The sequence below is a fragment of the Protobothrops mucrosquamatus genome, unplaced genomic scaffold (genome assembly GCF_001527695.2).
Source record: "Protobothrops mucrosquamatus isolate PMUCROS unplaced genomic scaffold, P.Mucros_1.0 scaffold_148, whole genome shotgun sequence".
In the NCBI taxonomy this organism is placed as follows: domain Eukaryota; kingdom Metazoa; phylum Chordata; class Lepidosauria; order Squamata; family Viperidae; genus Protobothrops; species Protobothrops mucrosquamatus.
Window position 1 is genome coordinate 383489 of NW_015386224.1, and position 14270 is coordinate 397758.

The 14270-nt window shown below is 38.7% G+C and overlaps 1 protein-coding gene across 1 annotated transcript in view; it reads right to left on the minus strand.

Moving 5' to 3' along the window:
• Positions 1 to 234: 234 nt before the first annotated feature.
• Positions 235 to 14270, minus strand: part of MAP3K20 (mitogen-activated protein kinase kinase kinase 20) — a 113305-nt gene continuing 99269 nt past the window's right edge. The window contains exons 18-21 of the mRNA XM_015819305.1: positions 13496 to 13612; positions 4784 to 4858; positions 3238 to 3385; positions 235 to 1068 (exon numbers count right to left, since the gene is read on the minus strand). Coding sequence (XP_015674791.1) covers positions 377 to 1068; positions 3238 to 3385; positions 4784 to 4858; positions 13496 to 13612 — 1032 coding nt within the window. The 3' untranslated portion in view covers positions 235 to 376. The remainder of the gene's footprint in view (positions 1069 to 3237; positions 3386 to 4783; positions 4859 to 13495; positions 13613 to 14270) is intronic.

The window sequence follows — 14270 nt, forward strand, 5'->3', positions numbered from 1 at the left end:
GGCTCAGGAATTCTGGGAGTTGAAGTCCACAAGTCATAAAAGAGCCAAGGTTGCCTACCCCTGCCCTTGGCCCCTAATATAACGTGATTCAGCCCCAAGAACACTACCCAGCTGCTGTCAGATGCTTTAGTGTTGTTTCACAGGAAAGGGAGAATTGCCATCTTGTGCTTTGATTGAGGGAGAAGACTATATCAGGCTTAACAATGTGCTAAAACAGCCTCCAACAGAACCCAAGGCTGTACTAATGTCATTCCTCCCAGGCTCCCCATTCTCACATTCTTTGTCAGTTATCTCAAGAAGAATTTGAAACCTTCTCCGTGGAAAGTCAGTATTCTGTGCAATAAAAAATAAAATAAAACCTATTTCTGAAAAAGCATCAACGGGATTTTCTCTGAAGTGTCCCAGTGCCTTTCGATTTCTCTTTGTTTTGTTTGCCAACGGTATGTCGGTAAGATTTCTTTGAATAATTGACTTTCACCCATCCGCCTTCACTGACTTTGCTTTCTTCCTCTTCTTCTTCTGCTTCAGTTTTCAAGGGCATCCCTGGTATTGATTTGAATTGCTGCGGGTAATGAGTGTGTTTTCTCTCATGCGTCCTTGGCAGATGTTGATATTGATTGAAGGTTGACTGGGAAGATCTAGGATATTTCCCAGCATTTCTCAGCGTCCCTGGAGCAGCTGGGCTTCTTACAAAACGCTTTCCAGCTGCCCCTCCTCCAGGAGAGACGCTGCTATGATAGTTATTTCTGTTTCTGCTTTTGGAGCTGCCCCTTTCAGATGGACTGTCCGAAGTTGAAGTCGCACTGGAGCTGCTGCTTTCCTTGGAATTCAGATGTAAAGATGATAAATAGGTTGTTGGCGATGAGCTTCTTGATTGAATGAGTGGAGTAATATGAAAGGTAGTAGGCACGGAAGTCCGCCTCACAGCAGCAGCGTAAGTGTCTTGATTGTGAAGATAGGGTAAAAAATGGGTTAAGTTGTTGGGACTGTGGGGACGGGAATGTTGGAGAGAAGGACTGCTTGTCACACGGTGCATTTTCAGTGCATTCACCCACTGGAAGTCAATACCTGGAATGAAACAAAAGGCAACTATCAGCTTTAATCCCAAGTAGTCACAAGAGATCTGATAAGATTCTGATATTACTCTGCTGCGGGTAGCTACTGGAGTCACTACTTTGCCCAGGGGGCCACAATGGGTTGACGCTTCCTTGCAGTCTCCAATGAAGTGTAGTATTTAAAGGCAGCAGAGCTAGAAATTGGGAGGTGGTGAGTTCCAATCCCACTTTAGGCTTGAAGCTGTCTGGATGCCTTTGAACCAGTCACTCTCCCCCTGACCTAAGAAAAATAGCAGAAGCAAACCACTTCCAAAAATCTTGCCAAGTATATTTGCAGGGGCTTGTCCAGGCAATTGCTGAGATTCAAGACTGACTGCAAAGCACCCCCCCCCCAAAAAAAAACAAACCAGTATATGAACTCCCTATCTGAAAGTGTATCTTCAGGTGTAATGTTTCTACAGTTGAACTCTGTTCTTCAGATACTGTTATGATGATTTTAATTGCAGAGATTTGCAATGTAACTTTAACCACCTCACTGATTAGACAGATTTTCTGTTAACTACACATACTCCCTACCATCCCCCCCCCCCGCCAAACAGCACATCACAGATCTTTAGAGCACTGACATCTTTCATCAGTATCCTTTGGTTCAAAACTGATGATACAGGTGCAATTCAGAAGTACTCCAAGTGGGACACAAGTCATTACAACTTTAATTGCATCTTTGAAACTTACTGGAAATAATAAGACATAATTAACTGAATGTCTCTTTCTGTATAAATGACAGCCAGAAATATTAAGGTGTTATACACAAGAAGACTATGACTTCTGGGCCTCTGTTAGGCATGAGAGCTGTCTGGGTGAGTTGGGGCCAGTCCCTCCCTCTCAACCCTTCTCACAGGGTTGCTGTTGTGGGGAAAATAGGATGAGGAAGAAATATTAGGCATGTCTCTTTCAGTTGTAAAAAATAAAAGTGACATATAAACTTAATAAATATGAAATGTCCCCTGCAAAAGCAGGATTTTTGTTTCTCTCCTGATAAACTTCAGACCCTTTGAATGAGTGATAGGTGGGACTTAAGATAAAAAAAGGTTAAAAAAGCACTGCATTAGACTCCGATCGTTTGGTTGCTACAAATATATTAGTTGTATTGATTATTCTTACTTCAAATAGAAGTACAGCAGATTGGAAGATGAGAGTTTTAGGTGCAATACAGAATGCAAATTCAGGAAATAAAAATATACTATAATCCAATTTAAGATCATGACTAAACCATGGATGATTAAAGACAAAAGAGGGAGGGGTTAGATGTAAGTGTGAATGCACAACAGTATCCTCAGCCAGAGATTCTAGAAGAGCAATGTGCAAATTCTGTTTTGTTCAAGTCCTGTTCCAGGCTATGTGCAGCATGACAAGATGCTCACTTCAAAAGTTGGCTTGGCCTGGCCCATGGGTGGGGGAGGAGTTCTCAGGAATTTTAAGAGGTAAAATGGGTTTCTTAATTATCTACACCAGGGGTCTTCAAACTTGGCCCTTTTATGACTTGTGGACTTCAACTCCCAGAATTCCTCAGCCAGTGTGCCTGATCAGTAGTGGGATTCAAATATGTGAACAACCGGTTCTCTGTGTGGCTGCCGCTTCTGGAAGTCCATTCTGGACCTGGGCAACAAAAAATTGGCTACCGATTCTGCCGAAGTGGTGGGAACTGGCAGAATCCCACCACTGCCCCTGATCTACACCCTATTGGTTCCTTAAAAAAATTCCCATCTCCTAATGACGAAACAAAGAGACCCCAGATTTTGCTTCCACAGTTTGAGGGTACAAAATGGATGGAGATTTCAGGCCAACCTTTTACGTTCAGAAATGTAGCTTTTCTGATTTAAAGCAGTCTTCAACATTAGAGTGAAGTCCTAGGCTTTCCTTAGACCTCCCAGTCCCCACCTAGAGGCCATTGAGTTACTTTAGAGATCATTGTTTTCTCAACCTCAGCAACTTCAAGAAATGTGGACTTCAACTCCCAGAATTCCCCAGCCAGCATCTTAAAATGGCTGAGGTTGAGAAATGCTGCTTTAGAGAGACATTTTCCCTCTTCGCAAGTCTGGCTTTGGAACATGATGATTTTTGAAAAGGTTTTGTTTCTCTGGCATATGCTCTTTCTTAAACCTTGCCTCAGTTGACTTACTGGAATTGGATCTGCTCCGAGGGTTGCCTTCCACATTTGGGAGAGATGTCTGTATTTTCAGCTGTACTGATTTCACTTCATCCTGTTTCACGTGACTCCACTGCACTTCCTGGATGTGTTTGGTAGATTTGGGAGTGTGGACATCAGCCTATCCAAGAGAGAAGAACAAGGTCTTCAAAACCCCACAAGAACAAGCCCAATTTGTCCCGAGTTTTAATGTCTGATTCTGAAACAGGTAGTACAGGTAGTCCTCGACTTACAATTACAATTGAGCCCAAAATTTCTGTTGTTAAGTGAGCCATTTGTTAAGTGAGTTTTGGCCCATTCCATTTTACGACTTTTCTTGCCACGGTTGTTAAGTGAATCACTGCAGTTGATAAGTTACTAAGACGGTTGTTAAGTGAATCTGGCTTCCCCATTGACTTTGTTTGCCAAATGTTCGCAAATGGTGATCACATGATCTTGGGACACAGAAACGGTCATAAGTATGAACCAGTTGCCAAGCATCTGAATTTTGATCACAGGATCATGACGATGCCACAAAGGTCGTAAGTGTGAAAAATGGCCATAAGTCACTTTTTTCAGCGCCGTTGTATTTTTGAATGGTCACTAAACGAACTGTTGTAAGTTGAGGACTACCTGTAATATCAATCCCCCCCATCTAGAAAAAAATTGTTTCTTTATGCAAGGAATCCAATAGCAAATTAAAGTTTTTTTTCTTTGTGCCTTCCCACCTCAACAGTGATGGACACTCTTTTAACTATTGAGTTTTAATAGAATCATTTTGTAGTTATGGTGACTCAAGTCAATAGTCTTTTCTGCAAGAGGAAGCAGTTGCTAAGGATTTCTGGTTGTTGGGGTCTGCTTGTGGCAAGGTCCCTTTAAACTTGCTGCCAGTCACTAATTCTTGTAAGGAGCTGCAGTCTGAAAGGAGCCCGGGGGTTGATTTCCCAGTTCCCCCGAAATCAGCTCTTCTCCACTTCTGAGGCACACAAGGCCAGAATTTCACTGTCAGCCTCTCTCACCGCTTGAATCCTTGTGACAGACAGAGCTGAGATTTCAATTATTAGCCTCAGTGTGAAGTATCCCATTGGTCTTTATGAAACACATTTTTGTGTGTGTAAATATCCAAAACCCTACTCATACAAAGACTAGTTCCCATCCTATTATATGTTGCTAAATTGGTTCCATTTTTTATTTTATATTTTCCTTCTTGCCCCTTCCTTTCACCTGTTGTATCTCTAGCCTGCTAATTAGCAATGTGTCAGAAAGATGAGAAAGATGATCCCATCAGCAAGGGTTACCTACCCCAACTGATACTCAGAGAAAAAAGAGAGAGAAAGAACTTTTTAAAATTTACGTGATCAAGTTTTCCAAGCGAGCAGCCTGAGTGTGGTTTATAGCATTCAGATTTATAGGAGATTGGTCATTTAAAGCTAATTACAGACTTTTATGAAAGTGAGCCCTAAAATTTAGAAATGCAGATTCCTCGTTGTGCAATAACGCTGGCAGAATGACTCGCTTTTATTTTTCTTCAAACACTAACCTCGTAAGTCACTGTGCACTCGACAGTCTGATCTTTTTCTATCCCCACAATCCACTTCTCCATCACAAATGGAGGCTGCAAGAAAAAAAATACAACATTTACAGGTATCCTTTGCCTTGCTCCTCCCACTTCGGAGGGGCTGTTGTTTTATTTACCTGAGGACTTTTCCATGTCTGACCTCTGTTAAAAAAATATACATTTAAAAAGTGGAAAATGTCCACAAAGGTTGTGATCTAATCTATCGGGCCCCGGGAATAGCTGGTAAACCCCGCCCCACCCGCGATAACACCATCGTGTGGGTGCTAGTGGCCCCATTTGTGCATACACTGCCACCAGCATCACAAGGGTGTGTGTTGCCCATTTGCCCATGAGTGCGGGGACCAGCACGTTTGCCACGGGGGCGCATAGCCCACTTGGGCATGCGTAGGCACACTAGCACTGCCGTCGTGTGCGTGCCTGTTTGTGCATCCGTGCGTGGGGCTACGCACGCTCACATTTCCCTGCTGTTTCCTTTCATTCCGGGCCGCCAAGTCGGAAAGGTTGGGGAACTCTGATCTAATCTACCATTGCTGTTGGGCTGTAATTTCAGTATATAAAAGAAATGTTTGAATCTAAATTTGGCCAAGAAGAATCCCAATTTCTCATTCTGAAGGGCGGTATATAAATCAAATAAATTTGAATTTGAATTTTGAAGTGTTATGAATATTTAGAAGGCAATTTCTATTAATTAGTAGAGCTTTGAATGCTTCAAAAATGATTTGGGACAGATGGTTCCAAACATGCCAGAGAACAAGTATATCACCTCTTTAAAACGGTCATGTCTTTAAAAGAAAGAGAAATCAACTCTAGCCACATCCTACAGAAATCCAAAGAAAGATGTAGCTGTTTTAAAGAGATGCTGTACTGATATCCCTGTATGCTCTGAAACACCTCTTGCAATTCATTTTTGAGCCATGTCCCATCCTATTAATTAGGCTGTTGCTCCTGCTTTGGCTTTAGATCATAGATCTTTCTCTCAGACTCCTGCCTGCTCAGCTTTGAGCCAGAAAAAAACCTCTGAGCAGGATCAGACAGAGCTGGGATGGGGAGCCTTTTAACTCTAGAGGAATGGATAGCCATAAAAGTACCCTGTTGGAGTCAAATGATGCCCAGACCTGAAGCAAGCAATCTATGGGGTCAGAACTTGAAGTCAATAGGAAGATCTTTTTTCCCCCACCATCTCTTTTCTCCGCATGACTGGGAGACAGCAAGCTCTAAACACAATTTTGAATTAATGGCTTAGCCTTAGTTGCTCACCCCTAATCCTGGAGACACTTGTGACAAATATATAGTCACTCTCTCACACACACATTCACACTCATTTTCCATTCAATCACTCCTCTGCTCAATTCTGCAGATAGTCTAAGTTAAGATAACAGCAATGCACAGGCATTTATGTAATGGTGTTTAAATTGCAGCAACAGAATTAACTAGCTCCTCCAAAATTATTTGTCATGAAATGGTTCTGCTGGTTAGTTGTGTAGCTGTTACTGTGCCTTAAGCTGAGGTCGTTATTCCATAAGACTTTCCCCTTGGTTTTAATATCGCTGACTGACAGATCCCATGATCTCCTTTGAAGGCCGGATCTGACAGGAAGATTGTGACAGGTTTTGAATCCATACATATCTGGTGTCATAAAAGTCATGACACTTTCAGACGTTTCCAGATAATATAAAGGCTTGAGTCAGGTATGACTTGCGTATAAGGCAGCCTGTGCCATTCACAGGGAATCTTTGGATTTTCAGATGCAGCTTTTAGGGGAGACACAGGTAACTAAATATTACTACAGCTGCAACCATATCACATTCTTCTTACTTCTTAAACACAAAATATTGGAGTAGAATGTGAAATACCTTCTTAGCTAGCTTCACCAAATTGGTTACTGTATGTGTGTATGTGTTTGTCCCTTGTAATTTGTACACTTTTTTTTCTGGGGCAGTTTTTTAACAAGATATTTTCCCTTGTTATTATTTACAGGTAATAACTGGTGGAATGTTTCTTTTTTATGTATATTTTATTAATTTTTTACAGTAACAATCTTTAGTATTTAACAAGCAACACGTTGTCTGGGTTTCTGTGTTTAACATTAATAGTAGTACAATTTCCATTCCTAAACTTTATTCCGTTTTTCTAACCATTTATAAAAAAATTCCCATGTTTGAAAGTATTCTGAATCTTGCTTCCCCTTTATTTTCAATGTGAGCCTATCCATTTCTGCATAGTCCAAAATTTTCTTAATTATGTCTTCTTCAGATGGTATTTCTTCGTTTTTCCAGTATTGAGCAAATATAATTCTCGCTGCTGTTAATATATGTAATATTAAGTATACACATTTCTAATCATAATTTTCTGAAATTATGCCTAAATTATGCCTACCCCAGCTCCAGGAATGCAAAAAAAGTCATGATACGTCGTGACACGTCACGTGACATGGCAAGTTAGACACCCGTGGTTTAGGGCATGTCCACCAAAGATGATAATACGTGCCTGGATTTTGTCTGCATTTCCAACAATTGCTAGACACATTTTTAAACATTTTTGCTAATCTTACAGGTGGTAAGTGCCATATATAGAACATTTTATATACATTTTCTTTATAAGTAGCTGCCCTCGTTATTTTGTAGTTTCTTTCCCATAGGTTTTGTCATTTTTCTAGCTCTACATTGTGCCAAAGTTTTTTGCCCAAGTTATCATTGTTTCTTTAATTTGTTCATCTTCCATCTTTAAATTTAACAGAAAGCTGTACAGTTTCTTAATCAATTTGTCATCTGATGACAATAGTATCTTGTCTAACGTTGTCTGGTCTTTGTAAAAGCCATATATTTTTGCATCTTTCTCATATTTCATTTGCATTTGCAGGAGTGGCCACCATGATAGCTCAATGCCCTGTTCTTCCAGTTCTTGTTTAGTTTGTAGTTTCCCATCAGTATTCAAAATATCTTTATAAGTCACAAGTTTCTCACAGTTGATTAAGTTTGGGTGTACAAATGCCTCCATTGTCGAAATCCATCCTGGTATTTTCATGTAATTTCTTGATTTTACCTTTTCCCATGTCAAAAGCAGTGCATTTCTTACATAGTGGTTTTGAAAGTATGAATTTTGTTCTTCCCATACTATAGGAAAGCATGCCATCCAAGTTGTAGGTCATGCCCTTCTAGATATAACAGTTTTTTATTTCTAAGAGTTAACCATTCTTTTAACCATGTTAGTGCGGCTGCTTGATAGTACAAGACCCAATCTGTTAGGCCAAAGCCTCCTTTTTCTTTTGCTTCTTGTAACATTTTCAGTCTGATTCTAACTTTTTTCCCTTGCCAGATAAATTTCAATATCGATATATTTAATTCATCGAAATTTGTTTTGTCAATTTTTATCGGTATTGTTTGAAATAAAAAGAGTAGTTTTGGTAAAATGTTCATTTTCACCATCGCTATCCTTCCCAGGATTGATAGTTGTAAATTTTTTCATTTTTCCAAGTCTAGTTTTATTTGTTTTAATAATTTTACATAATAATTTTCTTTTATGTTGCACATATTGCTGTTAAATATATCCCCAAGTATTTAACTTTCTTAACTACTTGAAGGTCTGTTTTTACTGATAGTTGGTTTTTTTTGTTTATCTCTGAGGTTTTTAGCTATAACTTTAGTCTTTTCTCTATTAATTTTCAGTCCTGCTACTTCTCCAAATTCTTCAATCTTTGTTAATAATTTAGGACTTGTCTCTAACGCAGGGATGTCAAACTCGCAATGTCACATGATATGTCGCGACGTATTGCGACTTCTTTGCCATTGCCGGCAATGGGGTGGGCACGGTTTCGCTATGATGCATCCGGCCCACGGGCCGGCAGTTTGACACCCCTGCTCTAACGGATCCTCCAATATAGATACCAGGTCATCTGCGAATGCTTGTAGTTTGTACTTTTCATTTTTTATCTCCATTACTTTGATTTCTGGATCCTGTCTAACATTCCTGTTCAATACTTCCAAAATTAAGATAAATAATAGTGGGGATAATGGACATCCTTGTCTTGTGCCTTTTTTGATATTGAAACTCTCCATGCAATCTCCATTCACAATTATTTTAGCTGTTTGTCTATGATAATTTGTTTGAATTATATTCATAAAATTTTCTTCAAAGTCCATATGGTTTAGTTGTTGAATCATAAATTGCCAATTGACGTTATCAAAGGCTTTCTGTGCATCTAAAAAAATCAAAGCCATTTGTTTCCCTGGGTGCATTTCTTAAATTGTTCTTTATTTGTCTCTTTGGTAAAAATCCATTTTGGTCTGAATGTATAAATTCAATCAAAAATCTCTTTAGTCTTTCTATTATTGAAGCAAAGATTTTATAATATACATTTAGTAGAGATAGTGGTCTGTACAGTGGTGGGATTCAAATATGTGAACAACTGGTTCTCTGTGTGGATGCTGCTTCTGGAAGTCCATTCTGGGCCTGGGCAACAAAGAATTAGCTACCGGTTCTGCCCAACTGGTGCGAACCAGCTGAATCCCACCACTGGGTCTGTAGTTCTTTATCAGGGTCAAGTCTGTATCTTCTTTGGATATTAGCGTAATATTGGCAACTATCCATGTATTTGGTAATTTGGCTTTTAGTAATACCTCATTGCACACTTCTTGCATTGGTAAAATTAATGTATCTTGTAAACGTTTATAAAATTCTGCCGGTAGCCCATCTGGGCCTGGTGTCTTATCATTGTTTTATCTTTTTATAGCTTCTGTCAACTCCATCACTGTTATTTTCCCATTTAGCATATTTTTTAAATTCTCTGAGATTTTTGGTAACTTAGCATTTTCTAAATATTGCCTTATTTTTTCCTGAGGAATTTCTTCTGTATTATAAAGTGTTTCATAAAATTCTTTAATTATTTTTTATTGCATCATTTTGACATCGCCTCTCACATCTTGTAGTTTGTTTATCAATTTCTTCTCTCTTTCTTTTTTCAGTTTATAAGCCAACCATCTCCCTGCTTATTGGCATTTTCAAAAAAGTATTGTTTTGCTGTTTTAATTTGTTAAGCCATTTCTTCAGCTTCTATTAGGTTTAATTTGTGTTTTATTATCTCCATTTGTTTTTTAAGAGGTTTTTTTTGTGGGTCTCTTTGTAGTTCTAATTCTAGTTTTGTAAGTTCTTCTTTAAGTTTAATTTGTTGTTTGTCTTTCATCTTTTTTGCCATATAGGTTATGGCTACTCCTCTAAAATATGCTTTAGCTGTATCCCAGACATTTTGGAGTGATGTATCTTCTTTCTTATTTTCTTTAAAGAAAAATTCCATTTCCTTTACGGCTTTTTGTATAAATTATTTCTCTTTCAGTAAGAATTGGTTTAAGGTCCATCATGCTTTTTTCTTTGTTCCTCTCCAGGTCATCTTTATTGGATTATGGTCCGCTCATACGTTAGTTTCTATCTCGATTTCTTGTATATCCCTTCTTAATTCAGGGGATATCCACATCACATCAATTCTAGATCATGATTTGTGGCTGTTAGAATAAAATGTGTATTGGGATTTCTTAGGATTTATTTCTCTCCACATATCCTGTATACAAATTTCTTCTGCCATTCTGAAGAAAGCCTTAAGCCTTAGCTTTAGGCAAATAACTGAATAAATAAATAATTAAATACTACTTCAGCTTCAACCATACCACATTCTTCTTACCTCTTAAACACAAAATATTGGAGTAGAATGTGAAATAACTTCTTAGCTAGCTTCACCAAATTGGTTACTGTGTATGTATATGTGTTTGTCCCTTGTAATTTGTACACTTTTTGCTGGGGCAATTTTTTAATAAGATATTTTCCCTTGTTATTATTTACAGCTAATAACTGGTGGAATGTTTCTGAAGCCACAGTTTCCTTCAGTAACTAGAATTTTAATCTGAGTCCGTCACAAGGTAGCAAAAGCTTGTGATTATTTGTGATTATTTAAAGGGACATTTAGCATTAACATTCTCTAACTTTATTTTTAAAAAGCTTCAAACTGTTTTTATAATGTTATTCGTGTCAAAATTATGGCTGTGGCTGTCTTTATTAAAGCTGAATGATTTTAATTTTTAAAAATAAATAAATTGTCCCATCAGGCCACAAACGGAGTATTAATTTCTTCCAATCACATCAACCATCACCAGGGAATACATAGCCAAATTCCACCCTCCTACTCCACAGGCTTGGCAGACATGTACCTCTGTGGTCACCAGCTTCCAGAACATCCCTGCAGTGACACAATTTGGCTATTTTTCTTTTAGAGACCACCTTGATTAGTAACCATTCCCAAATATGACAGTAATAAATGGTATTTCTTTTTCTGACCAGTGAGTGCATTTATGACCAAATTTCATGCACCTGACAACAAAAGTTCTCAGTGTGAAACTGATTAAGGTCTAGTCAGGCAGCAGCACCAGCTGGCCAGAGGGTTCTAATGAACTAATTAAGGTCACAGAGCTGAGCTTGTAGTTAGCACTTTTTAGGGATGTACCACGCTGCAGAGAAAAACAACTCGGGAAGAGATAGCTTGTTCCAGCAATCTCTCAGCTCTGTGAAGGGGCAACAAAAGGGGAAAAAATTGGCTGGATGCCAGACACTGTGCAAGAAAACTTTATAAGATAGCATCAACCAGTGATTTTCACAGTCTCTCTCTCTCTCTCTCTCTCTCTCTCTCTCTCTCTCTCTCTCTCTCTCCTCCCTCCCTCTCTGACATGTATTCATTTAGTGACCATTTCATTTAATGACCAAGTTATTGGAACAGAATGCGGTTGCTAAACAAGGAAAGTGTTAGGAACTGTTGGGATCACACAGGACAGTGAAATCCAGTCTGTACAAATTAATCTAATTCACAACAGGAACATCTATCGCTGGTCTCAGATTTATGGCCCTCCAAGTCATTTTCAGTGGTTTGCAGTAAGATTTTTGTCACTGAGGACCATGGACAAGGCACTAAACATCACATAAGTGTACAGGTTGGTCCAGGGAGCCAACATTTTAAAACATTAAAATGTGTCAACTGATCAATCTCAGATTTGAGATTAAAATTGCTTCATAAAACATTGTATTTTCAGTGTATTGAACTCCCTGAAGAATGTACTTCAAAGGATGTGCTTCAGATTTTCTTTGTTGGAAATACAAAAATAAAAATAAAAATGAGAATGCACTGACCCATATGATATGATCCTGTTGTCATTTGAAACTTTTTTAGACTGGGATTTTAGTGTATATAACTAGATTGATGAGGAAATGTGCAAATATTAAATATGTTTACATGATACTGAATTATATACCAAAACTTGGAAATCTGTTTATTAAGACATATGGCTGCATCAGGCCTAAGGAGATGGCTAACAAAATTATACTGAGAAATTGGGGAAATGATGTTATTCCAGATGTTAAGGAATTGCTTTTGAAAATGTATAATTTATCCATCTTGGAAAAGGCATCAAAGGATGAAGCAATATGTATTACTTTGGCAGAGATTTTATATTGTACACTACATTTTCATTTGTTTATATTATACTATTGATTACTAAACAAATGATAATTGATCAGCTTAATATATAAGATAAATTTTAAATTTTTATTTCTATTTTGGGGTTTGGGTTTTTCCCTTTTTTCTTTTTCTGCTGTCTTTTTTTAAAAAAAAAAAACATTTAAGCAGTGTTCCATTTAATTGTGTTTCTTAACTTAGTTTGGTGTTTATAGTTTAGATTTTGTATTTCTTCTAAATCTAAACAGATACCGTGTTTCCCCGAAAATAAGACTGGGTTGTGGGGTTTTTTTTGGTTTTTTTTTTCCCTCCAAAAGAGGCACCAGGTTTTATTTTTGGGGGTTGTCTTTTATTCTCACCTCTGGCATCGCCAGCCCCACCCAGCCGGTCCACTTCTTCTGGGGCCGAAGGAGCAGCTTCATTCTGCAGCTGCATTCTGGCCTGCATTTCGCAGTCAGGCCTTTCCGGAAGGCCTATGCAGCTGAATACTAAGCTATGGATTGAATCCATAGCTCAGTCCTCGGCTGCAGAGGCCTTGTAGAACCGAGCTATGGATTGAATCCATAGCTCGGTTCTTGGCTGCAGAGGCTTTCTGGAAAGGCCTGTGACTGAGAAATGCAGCCCTGGCTGCAGAAGAAGTGGGCCAGCGAGGAGAGACCTGGCTGCAAGGTAAATGGGTGCAGGGCGCATGGGGCAGATCCACACACACACATGCCCTAGCTTGATTTTTAGGAGTGTGCCTCGCCCAAAAACTAGGGCTTATTTTTGGGGTAGGGCTTATATCAGGTCCACCCTCAAAAATCAAGCTACGGCTTATTTTTGGGGTAGGTCTTACTTTCGGGGAAACACAGAAATAGTGCAGGGGAAACACTCCTGGAGATAGGGCAACCTACAAGCAGAAAGAGCAACTTTATCCTCCCAATTCAGTGAGTATGTCAGCAAGCTCAAGGCCTGGTCAGAGGGCTGGGCAGTGCTGGGCTCTCTGATCAGGGAAGATGGGCCTGAAAGCTCAGAAGAAATTTCAAACAATGGCTAATTTGTTTCAAGACTCTCAGGAGATGCAATGATAGGGCTGAATGAGGAAACAAGGGCTATGGATAAAGAGAGTCTGCTGCTCTGATATTTTAATACTTTTGGTGGACCCAAAGACAATCATGAAAACATCACCATAACTACAAACTTACCTTTGTCATTTTTAAAATCTCGACATCAGGTAGATTAGTGTTAAATGTCACATCTTTTATATACGTTATTGCAATTTCGTCCCCATCCATCTCCATATACATTTTCCATTTGCAATCCTAGTTTTGGAAAGAAAATACAAAATATTAAATTGCAATGGGTTCTGCTATGAATAGAAAGCTTCTCCTTTCTTTCCAGCCATCACCTCCATATTAGTAATTACATATGTTTTTATGAATAAGTATATAGAACTGAACTTTGATGATGAAACAATAAAAAGTAGCCTGAAAAGCAAAAGTTATTTGAGTTTCTGTCACATGAGAAAAGGCTTAAGAATGGTTTAAACTGAACCACCATTGGCTGGTCTCTCGAATTGCATAAGTGGCTACAACATCATTTCCCAAGTGCGTTTCTCTTCCAGTGAAAGGTACAAAACCCAAAATGCAGCAATGTCATCAGATCTGGGGATCCCAGAGGACCCCCAGATTCCAAAATATCTCCATTATTAACAGAATAACAGAGTTGGAAGGGACCTTGGAGGTTTTCTAGTCCAACCTCCTACTCAAACAGGAAACCCAATAGCATTTCAGACAAATGGTTGTCCACTCTCTTCTTAAAAATCTCCAGTGTTGGAGCACCCACAACTTCTGAAGGCAAGAATTGTAGTTAACATCCACGCTCTTCTTTTTAATAATTTAATAACGATTATTTTTTTATTTTGTTACTTTTTCTACGCCACCCTGAGTCACTTTTTGTGAGATGGAAGGCTATACAAAT